Source organism: Papio anubis, chromosome X (genome assembly GCF_008728515.1).
Source record: "Papio anubis isolate 15944 chromosome X, Panubis1.0, whole genome shotgun sequence".
Classification (NCBI taxonomy): domain Eukaryota; kingdom Metazoa; phylum Chordata; class Mammalia; order Primates; family Cercopithecidae; genus Papio; species Papio anubis.
The window spans coordinates 46,408,509-46,430,185 of record NC_044996.1 but is presented as its reverse complement, the minus strand read 5'-3'; the positions used below and the strand labels follow the sequence as shown (position 1 = coordinate 46,430,185).

Sequence of the window (21,677 nt, the reverse complement as noted above, 5' to 3'; positions counted from 1 at the left end):
ATCATCTACTAATTATGAATAAGTAATAAATTAGTATATTAGCTTGTGCTCACTTAGTCCTAAAGGAACAGTGCATAAGGCAAGTACATGTGTTCTGATCAGAATACTAATACACTAATTAATGAGTAATCTAATTATAACTTGGACCAGAAATACTGTTGTCAGTAAAGGGAGTACAGATTTTGGTAGGGTAAGAAGGAAGTACCAAGACTGGGAAAACCTGAGGACACTGGGGTAGTGTGGCCATGCACTGTCAATGGAGGAGAGGAAAGAGAAAGAAATACTGAAAACATATTTTTTGTTTCTTCTCTTGTTCTCACATGCTGTGGAGAAATCAAAGTACTATATCTAAATTAGAGAGGTTATAGGTAGTCTCTAGCGAACTGAGGGGCAACTGAGTAATCATCTGGATGAAACTACTTACTGGGAAAGGTGACAAAAGCCTGGCCCCTCATTCGTCCAGTCATCATTCGGAATTGAATTGGAGGTCCTTTTTTCTCCTGGAACCGAGCGAACAATGACACAAGATCTCTTTCAGTCACCCGAGGGCTAAGGTTCTTCAGGTATAACACCTAAAACAAATTGAGAATCAACCAAAATATCATAAAAAGGAGGTAAGGCAATTCTTTTTTTTTTTTCTTTTTGAGACAAAGTCTCACTCTGTCACCTAGGTTGGAGTGCAGTGGCGCAATCTCGGCTCACTGCAATCTTGGTCTCTTGGGTTCAAGCAATTCTCATGCCTCAACCTCCCCAGTAGCTGTGATTACAGTCATACCTGGCTAATTTTTGTATTTTTAGTTGAGATGGGGTTTTACCATGTTGTCCAGGCTAGTCTCGAACTCCCAACCTCAGGTGATCCACACGCCTTGGCCTCTCAAAGTGCTGGGATTACAGGCGTGAGACACCATGCCCAGCCGTAAGGCAATTCTTTCATTATGATTACAATTACAATTAGTTTCACATAAAAATGGTGGATTGAACACATTCATTTAATTTCATTCCATCCAGAAAACTCTCTAAAACTATGGGCACTTAAAAAAAAAACAAAAAACACAAACTAACAAGGTCAGGAGGAACAAGAAAAGGAGACAACAGCAATAATAATCTGGAAGATGAAAAATAATTGGATGAGCAGGAACCAACTCAGCACACTGAAGAAAGTTGAATTTTAAACTGGTAGTGGAGAAAGCCAAGAACACACCTGTCACCACTTAAGAATCCTTAAATAGTTCAGGAACCGATAATTTCACTTACTTTCAGAAATAAATGTGAAGGGATGGGGTTAAAATAAGGCAGGTCAGTTGAAAGCTGTCTAAAAGCCAATATGATTTTTAAATACCCTCCCTCACAACATGCTATGGGGTAAAAGATAACTTGCCGATTCTGGTAGAATACTTGAGGCTCATTGTCAGAAGATGGGGAATGCCATACATGGCTGAAGATGTGAACCCTGTTTCTGAAAGCAAGGAGACTAAGAGAACGAATGCATACTAAATGTTGAGGTCCTCCCAGACCTTTTCTGCCATTTGGCTCCTAGAATGCTGGTAGTACCCTCATAAGAAAGATTTTGGAACAGTCTTCTCTGGGAAAACTGGTAAGTCCTAGGAGGAAAGATATAAAAACACGGACTTGGGATAAGGAATTTATCTAACAAATGGTCCAGCCAGACCACTTTAAAGTAAAGCTCAAAGTCAACAAGTACCACTTGTGTGCTCAGAGATTCCAATCTGCTTTTTAGTTCCTACTTATAAAGTTGGGCATCGATTATCAGGCATCTTAGGAAATCCTCTAATGTGAAAGAGAGAACACAACAAACAAAGAAAAGAAAGCAAATAGGAAAAAACTTCAACAAACCATAACTAATATCCTCAGAAAAATAAGAGAAATTATTCTACCTATTAGCCATGGGAGGGTGGGTGCGGTGGCTTACCCCTGTAATCCCAGTGCTTTGGGAGGCTGAGGTGAGAGAATCACTTGAGTCCAGGAGTTTGAAATCAGTCTGGGCAACACAGTGAGACACTGTCTTTACAAAAGAGACAGAGTGGCATGTGCTACTTGTGAGCAAACAGCATGCACCACCACACCTGGCCAATTTTACAAGTCCCAGCTATTTGGGAGACTGAGGCAGGAGGATTACTGGAGCTCAGGAGTTTGAGGCTGCAGTGAACTACGATCACACCACACCACCACACTCCAGCCTGGGCAACAGAGTGAGACCCTGTCTCAAAAACAACAACAACAACAAAAAAAAAAAACAAAAAAACAATTCAAGAGAACAAAAATGAGCTCTTATATGTGATTGAACTTAAGATGTTATCAGCTTAAAACAAATTGTTTTACCATGACCTATACCTATAAAAGACATACAGAGGAAAATGGGAAAGATATAAAAGTATATCACTACAAAAAAACCCCAATGAACCATAAAGGAAGACAGCTGAGAGGGAGAGACAAAAGAGGTACAAGAGAGACAGAAAACAATTAACAAATGGCAATAGTAAGTCCTTTGCTAGCAATAATTACATTAAATATTAATAAACTCCCCAAAAGACAGAGTACCTGAATGGATAAACAAAATCCAACTATAAACTATATGCTAGCTATTCTATAAGGCCAGGATTACCCTGAGACCAACCTAGACAAAAACATTATAAGAAAAATACAGACCAATATCCTTAATAAACAGATGTAAAAATCCTCAACAAAATATTACCAAACCAAATTCAACAGCACATTAAAAAGATCATACACAATGACCAAGGGGGATTTATCCCTGGGATGCAAGGATGATTCAACACACAAAAATTGATCAATGTAATTCAACACATTAACAGAACAAAATATAAAAATTACACGATCATCTCAATAGATGCAGACAAAGCATTTGACAAAATTCAACACTGTTTCATGATGAAGACACTCAACTACTAATAGAAGGAATTTACCTCAACATAATAAAGGCCATATATGTAAAGTCCACAGCTAACATAATATTCAGTATTTAAAAACTGAAAGCTTTTCCTCTAAGATCAGGAACAAGGCATGGATACCTACTCTCACCACTTCTATTCAACATAGTACTGGAAGTTCTAGCCAGAGCAAATAGGCAAGAAACAGAAACAAAATGCATCCAAATCAGAAAGAAAGAAGTAAAATTATCTCTGTTCACAGTGAAATGATCATCCATGTAGAAAACACTAAAGATTCAACAACAACAAAAAATTAGACATCAGTAGAATAGGGAAAAGCTGAAAGTTTTTCCTCTAAGAACTGGCAAAAGACAACAATGCTCACTCTCACCACTCTTATTCAACACAGTAGTGAAAGTCTTAGCTAGAGCAATTAGACAAAGGAAAGACATAAAAGGCATCCAAAGTGAAAAGGAGGAAGTGAAATTGTCCCTGTTTGCAGACAACATGATCTTATATACAGAAAAACCTAAAAATAACCTAAAAGAGTCTACCAAAAAGCCCTTAGAACAGATATACAAATTCCATACAGTTGCAGGATACAAAATCAACAAACAAAACTCAGTAGCGTTTCTATATACAAACAGCAAACTAGCTGAAAAAGAAATAAAGAAGGCAATCTCATTTACAATAGCTACAAAAAGCAAAATAAAATGCCTAGAAATGAATTCAACCAAGGAGGTAAGAGTCCTCTACAAGAAAAACTACAAAATACTGATGAAAGAAAAGTGAAGAGGACACAAACAGAAAGACATTCCATATTCATGGATTGAAAGAACATTGTTAAAATGACCATACTATCCAAAGCAACCTACAGATTTAATGCAATCCCTATCAAAATACCAATTACACTCTTTATAGAAAAAGAAAAAAAATCTTAAAATTTGTATGAAACCACAAAAGACTCTGAAGCCACAGCAATCCTGAACAAAAATAACAAAGCGGGAGGAACTGCACTACCAGACTTCAAAATGTACTACAAAACTGTAGTAACCAAAACAGCATGATACTGGCATAAAAGGAGACACATATAACCATGGAACAGAATAGGTAACTCAGAAATTGACCCACGTATCTACAGCCAACTAATATTTTAATAAAGGCACCAAGAACATCAGTTGGAGAAAGACAGTCTCATCGATAAATGGTGCTGAGAAAACTGGATACCTATATGCATGAAGAATGAAACCAGACCCCTAACTCTTACCCTATACAAAAATCAACTCAAAATAGATCAAAGACCTAAACGTAAGACCTGAAACTATAAAACTACTAGAAAAAAACACAGGGGAAACATTTCAGGACACTGGTCTGGGAAAAGATTTTATGAATAAGACCTCAAAAGCACAGGCAACAAAAGCAAAAATAAACAAATGGGATTATATTAAACTAAAATCTTCTGCAAAACAAAGGAAACAACAGAGTGAAAAGGCAACCTACGGAATGCAAGAAAATATTTGCAAACTACTCACCCAACAGGGGATTAATATCCAGACTATACAAGGGACTCAACATCTTAACAGCATCAAAACAAACAACCTGATTTAAAAATGGGCAAATGATCTAAACAGCTATTTCTCCAAAGAAGACATACAAATTGCCAACAAATATATGAAAAAATACTCAACATCACTAATCATCAGGAAAATGCAAATCAAAACCACAATGAGGCATCATCTCATTCCAGTTAGGATGGCTACTACTGGAAAGACAAAAGTTAACAAATGCTGGTGAGGATGTGGAGAAAAGTAAATTCTTATAGACTGTTGGTGGGACTGTAAACTTTTACAACTACTATGGGAAACAGTATGGAGGTTCCCCAACAAACTACAAATAGAACTACTATACGATCTAGCAATCCCACTACTGAGAATTTATCCAAAGGAAAGGAAATCAGTATATTGAAAAGACAACAGCATTCTCATATTCATTGCAGCACTTTTCACAACAGCCAAGATATGAAATTAACCTGGGTGCCCAACAATGCGGTATATATACACCATGGAAAACTATTTAGCCATAAAAATAATGAAATTCTGTTATTCAGAGCAACATGGACGGAACTAGAGAACATTACGTTTAGTGAAATAAGCCAGGCACAGAAAGTTAAACACTGCAGGTTTTCACTTATATGTGGGAGCTAAAAAGAATTGATTTCATAGAAGTAAAAACTAGAACAGAGTATACTAGAGGCTGTGAAGGGTAGGAGGAAGGAAAGGATAGGGAGAGACTTGTTAAAGATGTAAAATTACAGTTTGATAACAGGAACAAGTGCTAGTGTTCTATACCACTGTAGAATGGTTATAGTTAACAATAATATATTATATAGTATCGAATAGCTAGAAGAAGGATATTGAATGTTCCCAATGTGAAGAAATGATAAATGCTTAAGGTGGTAGAGAAGCTAATTAACCTGATCTGTTCACTATATATTATATGCATCAAAACATCACTATGTACCCCATAAATATGTACAATTATTATATGTCAATTTAAAAACTTTAAAAAGAAAATAAATAAAATAATAAATCAAGGTTCACAAGTGCAGCAATCAAGACATTAATTTTTCTCCCTTGGGTACTTTGCAGCTGAGACAAACTGCCACCTGGTGAATGGTGGTACCATGTTTATTTGGCCCATAGTTCAAACAGCTTCAATGGAAGACCTCTTGAGAACATCACTTTTCTGTTTTAATTATACCATTTTATTATTGGCATGGAATTATGACTATATTAATGGAAATAATAAAGAAAAAAATTAACCAAAAAAGTTAGAACGAATTAACAAATTCAGTAAAGTTGCAGAATAAAAAATCAACATAGAAAAATTCAGTTGTGGCTTCTATACACTATCAATGAACCATATGAAGAGGAAATTAAGAAAGATATCCCATTTACAATGGTATTGAAAAGAATACAATACTGAAGAAAGAACTTAACCAAGGAGGTAAAAGACTTGTACACTGAAAACTACAAATGTTGCTGAAAGAAATTAAAGAAGACACAAATAAATGAAAAGGTATCCTGTGTTCATGGATTAGAGGACTTAATATTAATATATCCAAACTATCCAAAGCAGTTGACAGATTTAATGCAATCTCTATCGAAGTCCCAATGGCATTTTTTACAGAAATAGAAACAACAATCCCCAAATTCATACAGAACCACAGATGATACCAAATAGCCACAACAATCTTAGGAAAGAACAAAGCTAGAGGCCACTTTCTTATTTCACAGCATATTACAAAGCTACAGTAATCAAAACAGTATGGTACTGGCATAAAACTGGACACATAGGTCAATGGAACCAATCTGAGAGCCTAGAAATAAACCCATGAAGCTACAGTTAATTGATCTTCTACAAGTGTGCCAAGAAAACAATATGAGAAAAAGATAGTCTCTTTAACAAAATGAGAAGACAAGACAGCAACATGCTAACTAATGAAATTGGACCCTTATCTTATGCCAGACACAATAGTCAATTCAAAATGGATTAAAGATTTAAATATACGACCTGAGACTGTAAAACTCCTAGAAGAAAATATAGAGGAAAAGCTTCTTCACATTAGTCTTGGCAATGATTTCTTTGATATGACACCAAAACCACATGCAACAAAGCAGAAATAGATAAGTGGGACTACATCAAACTAAAAAGCCCTGCACAGCAAAGGAAACAATAGAGTGAAAAGGCAACCTATGGAGTAACAGAAAATACTTGCAAACCATATTTAATATCTAAAATATATATGGAACTCTACAACTTGATGGCAAGAAAACAACCTGATTAAAACATGGGTAAAAGACTTAAATAGACATTTCTCCAAAGAAGAGATACAAATAGCCAACAGGTATATGAAAAGATGCTCAATATTACTAATCAACAGACAAATGCAAATGAAAAACACAGTGAGATACCACATACCTGTTAGGATGGCCATTATGAAAAAAAAAAAAAAAAAAAACAGAAAATTACAAATGTTGGCAAGGATATGAAGTTGGAACCCTTGTGCACTATTGGTGGGAATGTAAAGTGGTACAGCTGCTATGAAGAACAGCATGGAAATTCCTCCAAAAACTACAATTAGAACTATCATACAATCCAACAATTCCATTTCTGGGTATTCATCCAAAAGAGCTGAAATTTGTATCTCAAAGAGATATATGCATTCCTACGTTCACCCAAGCAATATTCACAATAGTCAACAGTTGGAAAAACCTAAATGTCCATTGACTGATGAATAGATAAAGAAAATGTGGCATATAAATACAATGGGGGCTCGGTGTGGTGGCTCACGCTTATAATCCCAGCATTTTGGGAGGCTGAGGCAGCCAGATCATGAGGCTTTGACAGCAGCCAGGAGTTTGAGACCAGCCTGGCCAACACAGTGAAACCCCATCTCTACTAAAAATGCAAAAAATTAGTTGGGTGCAGTGGCGAGCGCCTGTAATCCCAGCTATATGGGAGGCTGTGACAGAATTACTTGAACCTGGGAGGTAGAGGTTGTAGTGAACTGAGATTGGGCCACTATACTCCAGTTCAGGCCACAGTGCCAGACTCTGTCTCAAATAAATAAACAAAATAAATACAAGGGAATATTATTTAGCCTTAAAAAAGTAGGAAGTCCTATATGTCATTATGCTATACCACGAATGAAACTTGAGGACTATAGGCTAAGTGAAATAAGCCACTCACAGGACAAATATTGTATGATTCTACTTACTGAAGTATCTAAAGTAGTAAAATAGAAAGCAGAATGGTAGTCACCAGGGCTGGGGGAAGGAGGAAATGGGGAGTTGCTGTTCAATAGGTATAAAGTTTCAGTCATGCAAGATAAAAAAGTTCTACAGGTTTGCTGTACAACATTGTGCTGATTGTTGACAACATTGTATTGCACGCTTAAAAATTTGTTAAGAGGATAGATCTTGTGTTTTTAAAACACAATTTAAAAAAAATGGAGGAGGAAAAAAAAACCTCATACATTACGTAGCATTAGTTATATCCTTTATAGCTTAAAGGAATTATGGAAGAATTCAGACAGAAGCAGCAAAAGCAGAGCAAGCAAATATACCTCTCTTAAATGACTTAAGTACTGAAAGGTATAAATAAATATATTAAATATTGTTAACAAGCAGTAGAATCTTTAAGTCTCAAAATCTTTAAAACCTGGATATTAACATATTTAGCATTTATGTATGTTCGTATCTTAAAGGCAAGGGCATAGAATAACTGACTTGCCTATGCTCTCAAATACTAACCATGAAAATACCAAATTAAATAACCATAGAAAGGGGTATGTGAAAACAAACTTCAAGTTTCTCATCCATTAGGAAAGACCCATACTAAGACTGTTCCCTTTGATATTAATTTTTTTTTTTTAGACGGAGTTTCACTCTTGTTGCCCAAGCTGGAGTGCAATGGTGTGATCTCAGCTCACTGCAACCTCCGCCTCCCAGGTTCAAGCGATTCTCCTGCCTCCTGTTATCCCCAGTAGCTGGGATAACAGGTGTGCGCCACCACACTCAGCCAATTTTTTGTATTTTTAGTAGAAATGGGGTTTCACCATGTTAGCCAGGCTGGTCTCGAATTCCTGACCTCAGGTGATCTGCCTGCCTCGGGCTCCCAAAGTGCTGGGATTACAGGCGTGAGCCACCACACCTGGCCAATATGAACATGTTTTAAAAAATAAAGAGGACTTCTGGTTGAGGTGGCTCTGTCAGTTCTTGCTGGGATGCATCCCCTCTGCATACATACACACATAAGTGCAGACTTGTATGTATGTATGAATGTATCCACAACATACATAACACACACACACCCACACACCCACACACACATACGCACACAGATACAGCTAGGTTCAAAAACAAGATAAAGCTGTGAAAAAGAAAAACAGAGCCTCCAAGTGATAATAGAACATAAAGCTCTTCCTGGTATCCCTATGCAATACATGGTATTATTTTACATGTTTTCACCTTTATATAATATAGTCCTTTATATAAACAATATGCATTCTTCTACAGCTACATTTTTAAAAACTTTAAAAATGGATTTTAAGTTTAGAACAGTTTTGGATTTATAGAAAAACTGAGAATACAGAGAACTCCCATCTACCCCATGGTTTTCCCTGTTATTAATATCTTATATTAATATGTTCATTAATTGTTACAATTAATGAACCAGTATTGACATATTATTATTAACTAAAGTCCATAGTTTAGATTTCCTTAGTTTCAACCTAATGTCCTTTTTCTGTTCCAGGATCTAGGTTACATTACATTTAGACCGGGGTTATGGATTATTGGGAAGAAAACCACACAGGAGAAGTACAATTTTGATCACATAATGTTAAACATACATACAATCAATATGATTCATCAATATGATTAACAACTATTGATATTGGCCTTAATCACCTGGCTTAGGTAGTGTTTGTCAGGTTTCTTCTTGCAAAGTTACTCTTTTTTCCTGCTTTCCCTTCCTGTACTCTTTTGGAAAGAAGTCATTATGAGCAGCTCAAAACTAAGCAATGGGGAGTTATGCTCTCCCTCCTTGAGGTAGAGTATCTACACAAATTGCATGAAATTCTTTTTTAAGGGAGGTGTATATTTCTTTTCCTCTATATATTTGTTTACTCAATCACTTATTTATATCACCTGGACTCATGGATGTTTATTCTATACACTGTATTATCCAACATTATTTTAGTTTATTGCACAAATTGTTCCAGCTTTAGTCATTGGAAGCTCTTTCATTTGGCTCCTGTATTCCTTTGCAATACCAATGTCAAAAAACAACATAAAATCACGTCAAAGAACAATAAAATAATGATTTTAAGATAATGATTTATTTTATTTTAGTTTGTTGCACAAATTGTTCTGGCTTTAGTCATTGGAAGCTCTTTCATTTGGCTCCTGTATTCCTTTCAAATACCCCAATGTCAAAAAACAACATAAAATCATCATGTCAAAGAACAATAAAATAACGATTTTATACTGTTGTTCTTTTTAGCACTTCCTTACTTTCTGGCACTACAAGATGCACAAGGCTCAACTTGTATATTTCCTGCCCCAGTATTAGAAGCAGTCATTTCTCTAAGGAGCCTTGGTTCATTTTATTAGAGAATGGTATTAGAAACCAAGATAAGGGTGCCGTGCAAGCTCATTGATACTGGTGTGTCCTTTCATTTGTGTCCTTTCAGCTCACAGAACAAAAAATATGTATTTATACTAATCCATGTATATATAAACACATATAAATATTTCTATATGTAACCACTTATATCTATATTAAGTTAAACATGAGTTCATCCTGATGTCTCCAACTGTAAACCATTATCACATGGATCATTTCAGCATCCTCCCTTTACTTATCTGTAGATTGCAACAGTGAGAAACCTGGCTCCCATCATCTGCCATCCATTTACTTAATTGCTCCATTCCATTATGCATGTATAACAGTATCAGAATTGTTACTCCCTAAGTAACCAGTACCCAGGGACATAACCTTATCAACAAGGATACCGTGCTTATGTGAAGTTCCATTTGCTTTTAGTCTTTCAGACTCCACGTATTTCCAAAGATGCTTAGTTCAGCGTCTTTTCCCCTATCCCTTCAACGAGGTTGTTTTACATGTATGTAATACAGTTTGACTCTCTTCTTGCTGTCTGCATCCTTTCCTAGGGTCCCTCAACCTCCTAAATGAGTTTTTAACATTTGTATACATTAGGTGTAACTCTCTGTGCTATATAGTTTAATGGGTTTTGACAAATGCATGTCTTGCCTCTACAACTACAGTATTATACAGAATAGTTTTACTGCCCTAAAGATTCCCTGTGTTTCATCTATTCCTCCCTTCTCCATTCCCCTCAAACCCTTGGCAGCCATTTATCATCTTACTGTCTAGCTTTCCCTCTTCCAGAATGTCATATAATGTAATCATACAATATGCAGTCTTTCCATACTAGCTTCTTTCAGCTATTAAGATTAATATTCATATTAATCTAAAGTTCCTCTATGTCTTTTTGTGGCTGGACCGTGAATTTCTTTTTATTGCTGAATTATATTCCATTGTATAGATCTGCCACAGGTGAATGTATCCATTAACCTATTGGAGGACATCTTGACTGCTTCCGGTTTTTGGGAATTATGAATAAAGCTACTATGAATATTCACATGGCAGTTTTTGTCGAACACAGGCTTTTCAAATCAACTGGGTAAATAAGTAGGAATGCAGTAGTTGGACTGTGTGGTAAAATAATGTTCAGCTTTGTAAGAGGTGGCCAACCTGTCTTCCAAAGAGGTTGTATTCCCACCAGCAATGAATAAAAGTCCCAGACTTCATGACTATGAAATATACCCATAAAAAACAAACAAACAAACAAACAAACAAAACACTGCAGCTGGGCACAGTAGCTCATGCCTGTAATCCCAGCACTATGGGAGGCCGAGGCAGGCAAATCACTTGAGGTCAGGAGTTCGAGACCAGCCTGGCCAATACAGTGACACCTCATCTCTACTAAAAATACAAAATTAGCTGGGCGTGGTGGCTCGCACCTGTAGTCCCAGCTACTTGGGAAGCTGAAGCAGGAGAATTGCTTGAACCCAGGAGGCGGAGGTTGCAGTGAGCTGAGATTGCACCACTGCACTCCAGTCTGGGAAAGAGAGAGAGAGAGAGACTCTGCCTCAAAACACAAAACAAAACAAAACTGCACTTGTATCTTCTACATCTGTAATTTTTTTAAAAAGTTCCTGTTGCTCTGCATCCTGAACAGAATTTGGTATTGTCAGTTTTATTGTGGACTTTAGCCATTCTAGTAGGTGTTTAGCGGCATTTCTTATTTTTCAGTTCTCTGATGATAAATAAAGATGAGCTTCTTTTTGCATACTTATTTGCTATGTATATATCTTCTGTGGTGAGGAGTTTGTTCTTATTTTTACCCATTTTTTAAATTGAGTTGTTTTAATACTGTTGAATTTTGGGAATTCTTTGTGTATTTTGGATACAAGTTTTTTATTAGATGTGAGTTTTGCAAATATTTTTCTAGTCTGTGGCTTGTCTTTTGAGTCTCTTAAAAGTGTTTTTCATATAGCAGTTTATAATTTTAATAAAGTCTGACTTATCAATTGTTCCATAAATTGTACTTTTGGTGATATGTCTGATAAATACATTATCAAACACAAGGTCACTTAGCTTTTAATCTTTTTCTTCTAGAAGTTTTATAGTATTGTGTTTTATATTTAGGTCTATGACTATTTCAAGTTAATTTTTATGAAGGATGTAAGGTTTGTATCTAGATTCATTTTTTTTTTTTACATGTGGATATTCAGTTGTTCTAGCACCATTTGTTGAAAAGACTATTCTTTTTCCACTAAACTGTCCTTGATCCCTTGTCAAATATTAATTTACTATATTTATGTGGGTCTAATCCTTGGGTCTCCATTCTGCTCCATTGATCTGTGTGTCTTTTTTTCCCCCATCAACACCATGCCACGCTACTTGATTACAGTAACTCTTGAAGTTGGGTAGTGTCAGTCTTCCAAATTTCTTCTTCTTTTTCAGGGGTGTGTTACATGTTCTGGGTCTTTTGTCTTTTCATATAAACTTAGAATCAGTTCCTAAATATACACAAAATAACATGCTGGGATTTCGTTGGGATTGTGTGGAATCTACAAATCAATTTGAGAAAGAACTAATATCTTAACAATATAAAGTCTTTCAATCCAAGAACACAAAATGTCTCTGTGTTTATTTATATCTCAATTTTTCATCAGTTTTACACTTTTGTGCATATAGAACCTGTACATACTTTGTTAAATTTATACCTAAGTATTTCACTCTTTTTTGGTGCTATTGTAAACAGTGTTGTTTTTAATTTCAAATTCCAGTTGTTCATTTCTGGTATAGAGGAAAGCAACTGACTTCTGTGAACAAACCTTGTAACCTCCAAGCTATACTAATCTACTAGTTCCAAGAGTTGTTTGTTTGTTTTTTGGCTGATTCTTTGGGATTCTCTACACAGACATATATGTTACTTGTGAACAAAGAGAGTTTTAGTTTTTCCTTCCCAATCTGTATTCTTTTAATTTCCTTCACTTGTTTTACTGCTGTAGCTGGTACTTCTAGTACGGTGTCAAAAAGAAGTGGAGAAAGGGGACATTTTTGCCTTTTTTCTGATCAAAGGGGAAAGCATCCAGTTTCTATTAAGTATGATGTTAGCTGTAGGGTGTTGTAGTAATTTTTTATCAAGTTGAGGATGTTATACTCTATTCCTAATTTGCTGAGAGTTTTTATCATGAATCGATGTTCAGATATTTCAAATGTTTTTCTACATCAATTGAAGTGACCATATGATTTTTCTTCTTTAGTCTATTGATGTGGTGGATTAATTGAATTTCAAATGTTGAACCTATGGTGGATATCTGGAATAAATCATACTTGATTATAGTATGCAATTATTTTTATACATTATTGAATTTGATTACCTAACATTTTGATTTCTCAATCAATATTTAATCAAATGTTTTGATTTTCCTAACATATAGGATTTTTGCTTTTATACACATGAGGGATACTGTCTGTAGTTTTTTTTTCATCGTAATGTCTTTATCTGGTTTTGGTACTAAGCTAAGGCTGGTCTCATGAGTTAAGAAGTGTTCCCTCTGCTTTTGTTTTCTGAAAAAAGATTGTAAAAAATGAGTATTATTTTATATGCTTCCATTTTCACCCTTCTCTTAGCCATAACAATTGTACTTCTTTATATAATTTTTTTTTAGTAATTGCCTTAGAGTTTGCAATATACATTTACAACTGATGTAAGTCCACTCTCAAATAAAACTATACCACTTCATGGATAGTGCAAATACCTTATAACAAAGACAAATTTGTATTTATATATACACTAATTCTTGCAACCTATCCCTGATATCACTGTTACTCATTTCACTTATCTGTATACTATAATTATCCAACACATTCCTATTATTACTTTGAAAAGTTTTATTCTGGATTGTTTTAAAATAAGAAAATAAAAGATTTTATTTTACCTTAATATATTCTCCTATGCTCTTTCTTTATGCAGATCTGAGTTTCTGACCTATATAATTTTGCTTATCTCTGGAGAACTTTTTTCAAAAGCATTTTTTTTTCCTACAAGGTGGGATTTACTGATGAAAAATTCCCTCAGTTTTGTTTGTCTGAGAGTCTTTATTATTTTTCCTTCACTTTTGAAGGATTTTTTTTTTTTTTTTTTTTTTTGCTGGATAAATAATTCGAGGTGGGTGTTTTCTTTTTACTTTTGACACAAATATTTCACTGTACTCTCTTGCTTGCACAGTTGCTGATGAGAAATGTAATTCTTATCTTTGTTTTTATATAGGTAAAGTGTTTATTTTCTCTGTTTTTAAAATCTTTTCTTTGTCTTTCTGTAGTTTGAACATGATATGCTTAGGTGTAGTTTTGGTATTTATCCTGCTTGGTGTTCTTGGAGCTTCCCAGATCTGTAGTTTTTTATCTGCTATTAATTTTGGAAAATTCTCAGCCATTACTACTTCAAATATTTCTTCTCCTTTTTCTCTTCTCCTTTTGGTATTCCAGTAACATGTATGTTATACTCTGAAATTGTCCCATAGTTCTTGGATATTCTGTTCCTTTTTTTCAGTCTTTTTTTTCTTTGTATTTCAGCATGAGAAGTTTTTATTGCCATGTCTTCGACCTTACTGATCCCTTCCTTGGCTGTTTCCAACTTACTGATGAGCCTATCAAAGGCATTCTTCATTTGTTAGTGTTTTTTATTTCTAGCATCTCCTTTTGATTCTTTCTTAAAATTTCTCTCTGTTTACATTAGCCGTCTGGTCTTGCATGTTATCTACTTTTATTCATGGCCTACTTAGTATATTAATCGTGGTTATTTTAAATTCCATATCTGATAATTCCAAAACCTGTGTCATATCTGAATTTGGTTCTCATGCTTGTTTTGTCTTTTCAGACTGTGTTTTTTTTTTTCTTAGCATACGTTATAATTTCTTTTGCTGAAAACTGGACATGATCTATCAAGTAATAGGAACTGATCCAAAGAGGCCATTAGTATGAGGTTTTATGTTAATCTGGCCAGGAGTTGGGCTGTGCTTAATGTTTGCTGTAGCTGTAGGTGTCAGAAGTTTCTGTTTCTTCTAGTGTCTTTTTGTCTCCCTTGTTTCCTTCAGATTTACAAACAAAACAAAACAAAACAAAAACACCTCTTTAAATAGAGTCTGATCCTTGCAGGTCTTTCAGCTATAATCCATGGTTATTATACTGAAGCCCTGTTGATGTAGTAGCAAGGTGCGGAAGGGGAGGCATTCTCTAATCCTATGATGAAGTCTCAATCTTTTAGTGTGCCTGTGTCTCCAGCCTGTAACCTTCACAAGCATTTAACAGCTTTTTTTCTCTCTTAGATGAGACAGGAAAGCTAGAAGAGCCTGGAGTTGGATAAGGCTTTGGTAAAGTTGTTTTCCTTGCTGGGTGGCCCTTTGCTAAGTAGAAAGTTCTGGATACACTTAAAAATCATAATGTTTCCTCTCTCCATGCCAGAAACAGATATTTTTTCTTAGCTCTTTACCTTGAACCTTATGGGGTTCCTGGAAGCAAACGAAACCTCTAAGACTGTGGGCCCCCAAGAGTTTTGTCATTCCCACACTAGTCTACACTCTGACTCCAGCAATTTGTCAAAATTACCACCTAAGTGTTTCTACCAGTTTATGGCTCCAGTGCCTTTTGCTCCTGATAAGCAAATCTGGGATGTGATTTTCTGTAACTGCCTGTTTCTTCAGATTTCAGGATTACAGTTTACCCTGTGACTTAAATTTTCTGCTGGGTCTAAGAAAAGTTATTAGTTATTGATTTTTAGTTTGTTCAACTGTTTTTCTTATCGTAAGACAGGAGTGACGACTTCCAAGGACTTCACATGTTGAAGCTGAAACTAGAAATTTGCAACTAGCTATTTTTATTCAAAATTATGTTTGTGAGTTTCATCCAAATTTATACCTATAATTCTATTTCATTCATTTTCTCTACTGTGTAGTATTCCATTTTATAAACATACTATGTTTTATCTATACTCCCGCTGATGAACAATGCTACAACAAGCATCATTATAACATCTCCTAATGTGCATGTCTAAGAGTTTCTCTAGGATAGATAATGAAGAATGAGACTGCTGACTTACAGTGTATGAACATCTTCAATTTTACTAGATATTGCCATGATGTTCTTGGAAGTGGCTGTATTCATTTATATTCCCCCAGAGGTATATTAGAGTTCTTATTGTTTCTTTCTTTTTCTTCTTTTTTTTTTTCTTTTTTGAGACAGAGTCTCGCTCTGTCACCCAGGCTAGAGTGCTGGAGTGCAGTGGCATGATCTTGGGTCACCGCAACTTCCGCCTCCTGGGTTCAAGAGATTCTCATGCCTCAGCCTCCTGAGCAGCTGCGATTACAAGTGTGTGCCATCAAACTCAGCTAATTTTTAGCATTTTTAGTAAAGATGGGTTTCGCCTCATTGGCCAGGCTGGTCTCGAACTCCTGACCTTAGGTGATCCATTGGCCTCGGCCTCCCAAAGTGCTGAGATTACAGATTTCTTATTGTTTCATCTGCTCACCAATACTTGGCATTGTCAGGCCTTTAAATATATGCCAGCATTCTAAGTACAAAATGTATATATCATAGTATAGATTTATTTTGCATTTTCTTGATTACTAATAAGATTTCTTAAGTTTATTGGCCACTGGTGTTTTTGCCTCTGTGAATTGCCTGTTATATCTGCTTTTATAAACACTTTCATTTTTATTGCGTTGTTTGTATTTTTCTTATTGATCTGTAGGGAAGGATCTCCTTAAAATGATTCAAAAAGCACAAACCATTGAATAAAATACTGATAATCTGATAACATTAAAATGAAAAACTTTTGCTCAACAAAAGACATCAGGAACAAATTTAAAAGGTAAGTCATCCAGTGGGCGAAGATATTTGCTAAACAACAGAAAGGATTCATATGCAGAATTTTGAAATAATCCCTATAAATATGAAAAAACAAATGATTAAATATTCAGCAAAGGAATGTAACAGGTAACTCACAGAAAGTTCCTGAAAGGCTAATAAATGTTAAGAATACATGCTTAACCTCACTGGAAATCAGAAACATGCAAATTAAAACAGTGAGATATCTTTTCAAGCTGATAAGGCTGGCAAAATAGTCTAATGCTCCAAAGTTTTGGCAAGAATGTGAAGAGGATCTCTGAAACCTTGTTCCATTAGAAATTGAGATATACACACCCTATATATCACAGCAATTCCACTCCCAGGTATATAACCTAGAACGATGATTCTTAAATTGTTACTCTCAGACCAGCAGGATCAGAATCTCTTGGGAACTTGTTGGAAATGCAAATTCTCAGGCCCCACTCCAGATCTACTGAGTCAAAAATTCTGGGGGTGGAGTCTAGCAATCTATGCTTTAATAAGCCCTCCAAGCAATTCTGATGCACACTAACATTCGAGACACTGTAATAGAATGACACCTTCCCAACACTTTTGATTGAGATCTACAGGAAGAACTGCATTCTTCATTGTGGTCCCACACACATTATCTCACATATACACAAACACATATAAAATAAAAGCTTTAAGAAACAGTAATTACCCTAACATACTGTATGGAACACTTTTTGATATTTTCTATTCTATTCCATTTCATTAACAAAACCCCATTGGTTGTAACCTACCAATTGTAACCTAAGTTTGAAAAACACTGTCCTAGAAAAAGTCTGGCATATGCACAACAAGAGATGTACAATAATACTTGTTGCAGAATTAACTGTAACAGCAAAATAACAGAAAGAACAAATCTTCAGGAAAATGGATAAATATAATAAATGATGGTCTATTTCTACAATGGAATACTACATAGTTCCTTGTATCTTTAGAAATAAATTTCAAAAGCATTATGCATATCGAGTCAAAAAGGTTGTAGAATGATAGAGTATGTCATTTATATACTTTTAAAACATATAAAACCGTATGTTATTTGTGAATATATGGCTATGTAGTAAAAATATAAAAATGGGCATAGGAATTATAAATAGCAAATTCAGGATAGTGGTTACATCTGGAAAGGATAAAGGAGAATGGGATTGGTGAGGAATATGTGGAAGTCTTCAGGAATATCTATAATGCTTTATTTTTTTTAATTAAGCAAATACAGAAAATATTAGGACTTGACAATGATTAATAAAAGTTGGCTGGCTACACAGGTATTTGCTATATTATTCTATATCACTTTTGGTATATTAACATTTCATAACAAAAAGTAAATAAAAACCAAGCTATTCTTGAACTAATAGCATAAATACCCCTGAACTATTAGAAATTCAGTCAGTCAAATAAACTGTTTTAATATCCCTCATCTAGAATGATTTTTTTTTTAAATTCAGAGACAGTCAAAAACTAACATTATATTTTTGGTTTTGTTTTTTAAATTAGACACAACAAACTATATGCTCCAGGGGCTTGTGTTGTCTCTTTGGGTAACACAGTAACGAAGAGTTTTCCATTCCAGATGTAACATATAACATGAATGTGAAATAATGATTTGATCAATAAAATAAGAATTATTTACAACGTTATTTAGTTATGCATTGGACAATTTCTTTTTTTTTTTTTTTTTTTGAGACGGGGTCTCGGTTTGTTGTCCAGGCTGGAGTGCAGTGGCATTATCTTGGCTCACTGCAATCTCCGCCTCCCAGGTTCAAGCAATTCTCTTGCCTCAGCCTCCTGAGTAGCTGGGATTACAGGCACGCACCACCACGCCCGGCTAATTTTTGTATTTTTAGTAGAGATGGGGTTTCACCATGTTGGTCAGGCTGGTCTTGAACTCCTGACCTTGTGATCCGCCTGCCTCAGCCTCCCAAAGTGCTTGGATTACAGGCATGAGCCACCACGCCCAGACTTATTGGACAATTTCTTAAAGCTTATAGGACCTTTTTCACTTTGCTGCTTTGCCAACAGCAATTTAAGTCATATGTCATATGAAAGCCAGGTAGAGCATTCTGAAGAGAAGACTCATGTGGTAGCATATACCCTACTCACAACCAGGCAGTCAATTATTGGCTAATTCTAGAGGCACCATGGCTACCAGCTATGGTGGTCCTATGAACACTATTTTATTATTACATCGTAGGAAATTGGAGGTTACTTTTCCTTCAGTTCAGGGCTTCTAATGGGTATGGACTAGAGTCTTATCAACATTTCTTTAAAACGCTAAGGGTAATTCAGGACCTTAGCAAAGTACCAAGAACCTTATAGGAAATATGCTACTTATATAGTATGCAGAGAATGAATAGTCAAGGTCAAGGACAAACACAATCACTGTGCCTATATCATGATTCTTTGGTATAATCAAAGCTAATTTAAAAGTATTACTTTAGGTAGAGGTAAATAAAAGTGAAATCAACCCAGGTTGTTTTACTTGGTTTGGCCTATACCTTGTTTGGTTCCCCTGGATTATATGAAGAAAACATAGGAATTTTTCGGATCTCTTCCTCTGACAAACGATTTCTCTGGATTTCATCTTCTGGGACAAATTCTATTGGCTGCGTCAGCTTCTTAGGCCCAGTCCAACACTGCTCAGGTGAAAAATCAATAACATTTGCCACATGGAGACTGGGGCCTTTACCCTGTGCTGCCTGTTTTCCCTTGTCCTGGAGTAATGATGGGCTCTCAGCTGTGACTCTATCACCCACTGATGTAGCTGAGACCAGTGAGTGGGAAGCAAAGGGTTCACCTCTCATAAGTTGGAACTCTTCAAGACGTTTTTTCATTATCATCTCTTGGTAAAAACTTTCCAGGTTGTTCATGGGATCACCTTTGTTCTTCTTTTGGGGTTCATCTGGATCAAGACAAAGAGATAGGGAAGTTCTACAAAGCCTACCAATACAACTTTTGACAAATTAATAAAAATTAAATCCTGGACCTCAGATAAAGAAACACTGCTGGGGCAGGTCTTTACAACCTGTGACAAATGACAATGGTAAATAGTTATCTTATTACAGTATATTTCAAGCAAAACTATAGGCCAGAACTATGGTGAGGCAAGTGAGGCATCTAGGGTCATGCAAATATATGTACCTCTAATTGATAAGGACATTTAAAAAAATATAAGCAACATAGCACTACACTTCACAAAATTAATAATTCCTTAGTATCATCTAATACCAATGTTATGTTCAAATTGTCCTGATTCCGTCAAAGAATTTTTTTATACTTGTTTATTCAATTCGAAATCTAAAATAGCCTCTGGCTGTTATATCTCTTAAGATTCTTTTATTCTAAAACAGTGTCTCATCTCTCCCACCCCTCTATTTCATTTTCTCACTCATCCATTGATTAAATAAACTACATTTGTTCTATGAACAAATGAATTTGACTAATCATTTTCTGATGGTGCTGTTTAACTTGTTCCTTAATCCCTTCTATTTCTTGGCAGATAATCTGTAACTATGCTACCTGATACAGTAGCCACTAGTCACATGTGTCTATTTACATTAATTTTTAAATATCAGTTCCTCAACTGAACTTAACAAATTTAAAGTGTTTGATAGTCACATGTGGCTAGTGGATACCATATTGGACAGAACAGATAAAAACTATTACATCATTTCAGAAAGTTGCACTGGACAGTGCTGATCTAAAGGTTTGATTAGGTTCAGGTTCAATATTTTTAGGAAAGAATCCTTTATAGATAGATATGTACTTCCTATTGTATCATGTCATAAGACACATAATGTTTGGTGGTCCCATTTTTAGTGATACTGAAATTGATCAGTGGATTGTGGTGGTAGATGGTATTAGTCTCATCCCTGCATTATTAAATTTTCCCATTCACCTTCCACCTAATGGGTTTTTTACATCCACTGATGACCATTACCTAGTTTATTAATTTATTAAGAGTTGCAAATCGTGGCTTTCCTAATTCTATTATTTCTTTTATGCTTATTATCTGTAATTCTATAATGAACTTACCGTCATCAACTATGTGGTTTCCCTAAATGTAGATCATATGGGAATGGCAGGATAAATGCTTGATTCTTTGCCATTATTTACCAATTATGAGAGTAAGAGTTGACACCTTAGAAATGTCTAACGGAGGCCAGGCGCGGTGGCTCATGCCTGTAATCCCAGCACTTTGGGAGGCCGAGGCAGGCGGATCACAAGGTCAGGAGTTTGAGACCAGCCTGGCCAACATGGTGAAACCCCATCTCTACTAAAAATACAAAAATCAGCTGGGCATGGTGGCGGGCGCCTGTAGTCCCAGTTACTTGGGAGGCTGAGGCAGAATTGCTTGAACCAGGGAAGCAGGGGTTGCAGTGCCAAGATCGCTCCATTGCACTCCAGCCTGCGTGACAGAGTAAGACTGTCTCAAAAAAGAAAAAAAAAAAAGAAAGATCCAGTGGTGAAGAATGGTTATTTTTAGTATAATAATGAAATCGTGTATTTTCATATACTTTATTTGTGTCAATGAAACATAGTCATTATTCTTTTTAGTGGCCAAATTATCCCACTTAGGACCAGTGGGAGCCCCTGCAAATCGGCTCCTGTATTGCTTCCCGGCTTTCTAGCACAGCCAAATATCCTAAGCTCATCTTGCATACCTCCTAACTCAAACCTGGAATATATTTGTAA

General features: G+C 35.6%; 1 protein-coding gene across 2 annotated transcripts in view; it reads right to left on the bottom strand.

Annotated features, from left to right (window-relative positions):
• The window catches only part of RBM41 (RNA binding motif protein 41), a 58,237-nt gene that overhangs the window by 7,007 nt on the left and 29,553 nt on the right, over window positions 1-21,677 (bottom strand). For both annotated transcript variants that reach the window (XM_021932500.2, XM_021932499.2), the window contains 2 exons: window positions 19,481-19,884; window positions 425-572 (listed from right to left, as the gene is read on the bottom strand). In XM_021932500.2, coding sequence (XP_021788192.2) covers window positions 425-572; window positions 19,481-19,884 — 552 coding nt within the window. The remainder of the gene's footprint in view (window positions 1-424; window positions 573-19,480; window positions 19,885-21,677) is intronic.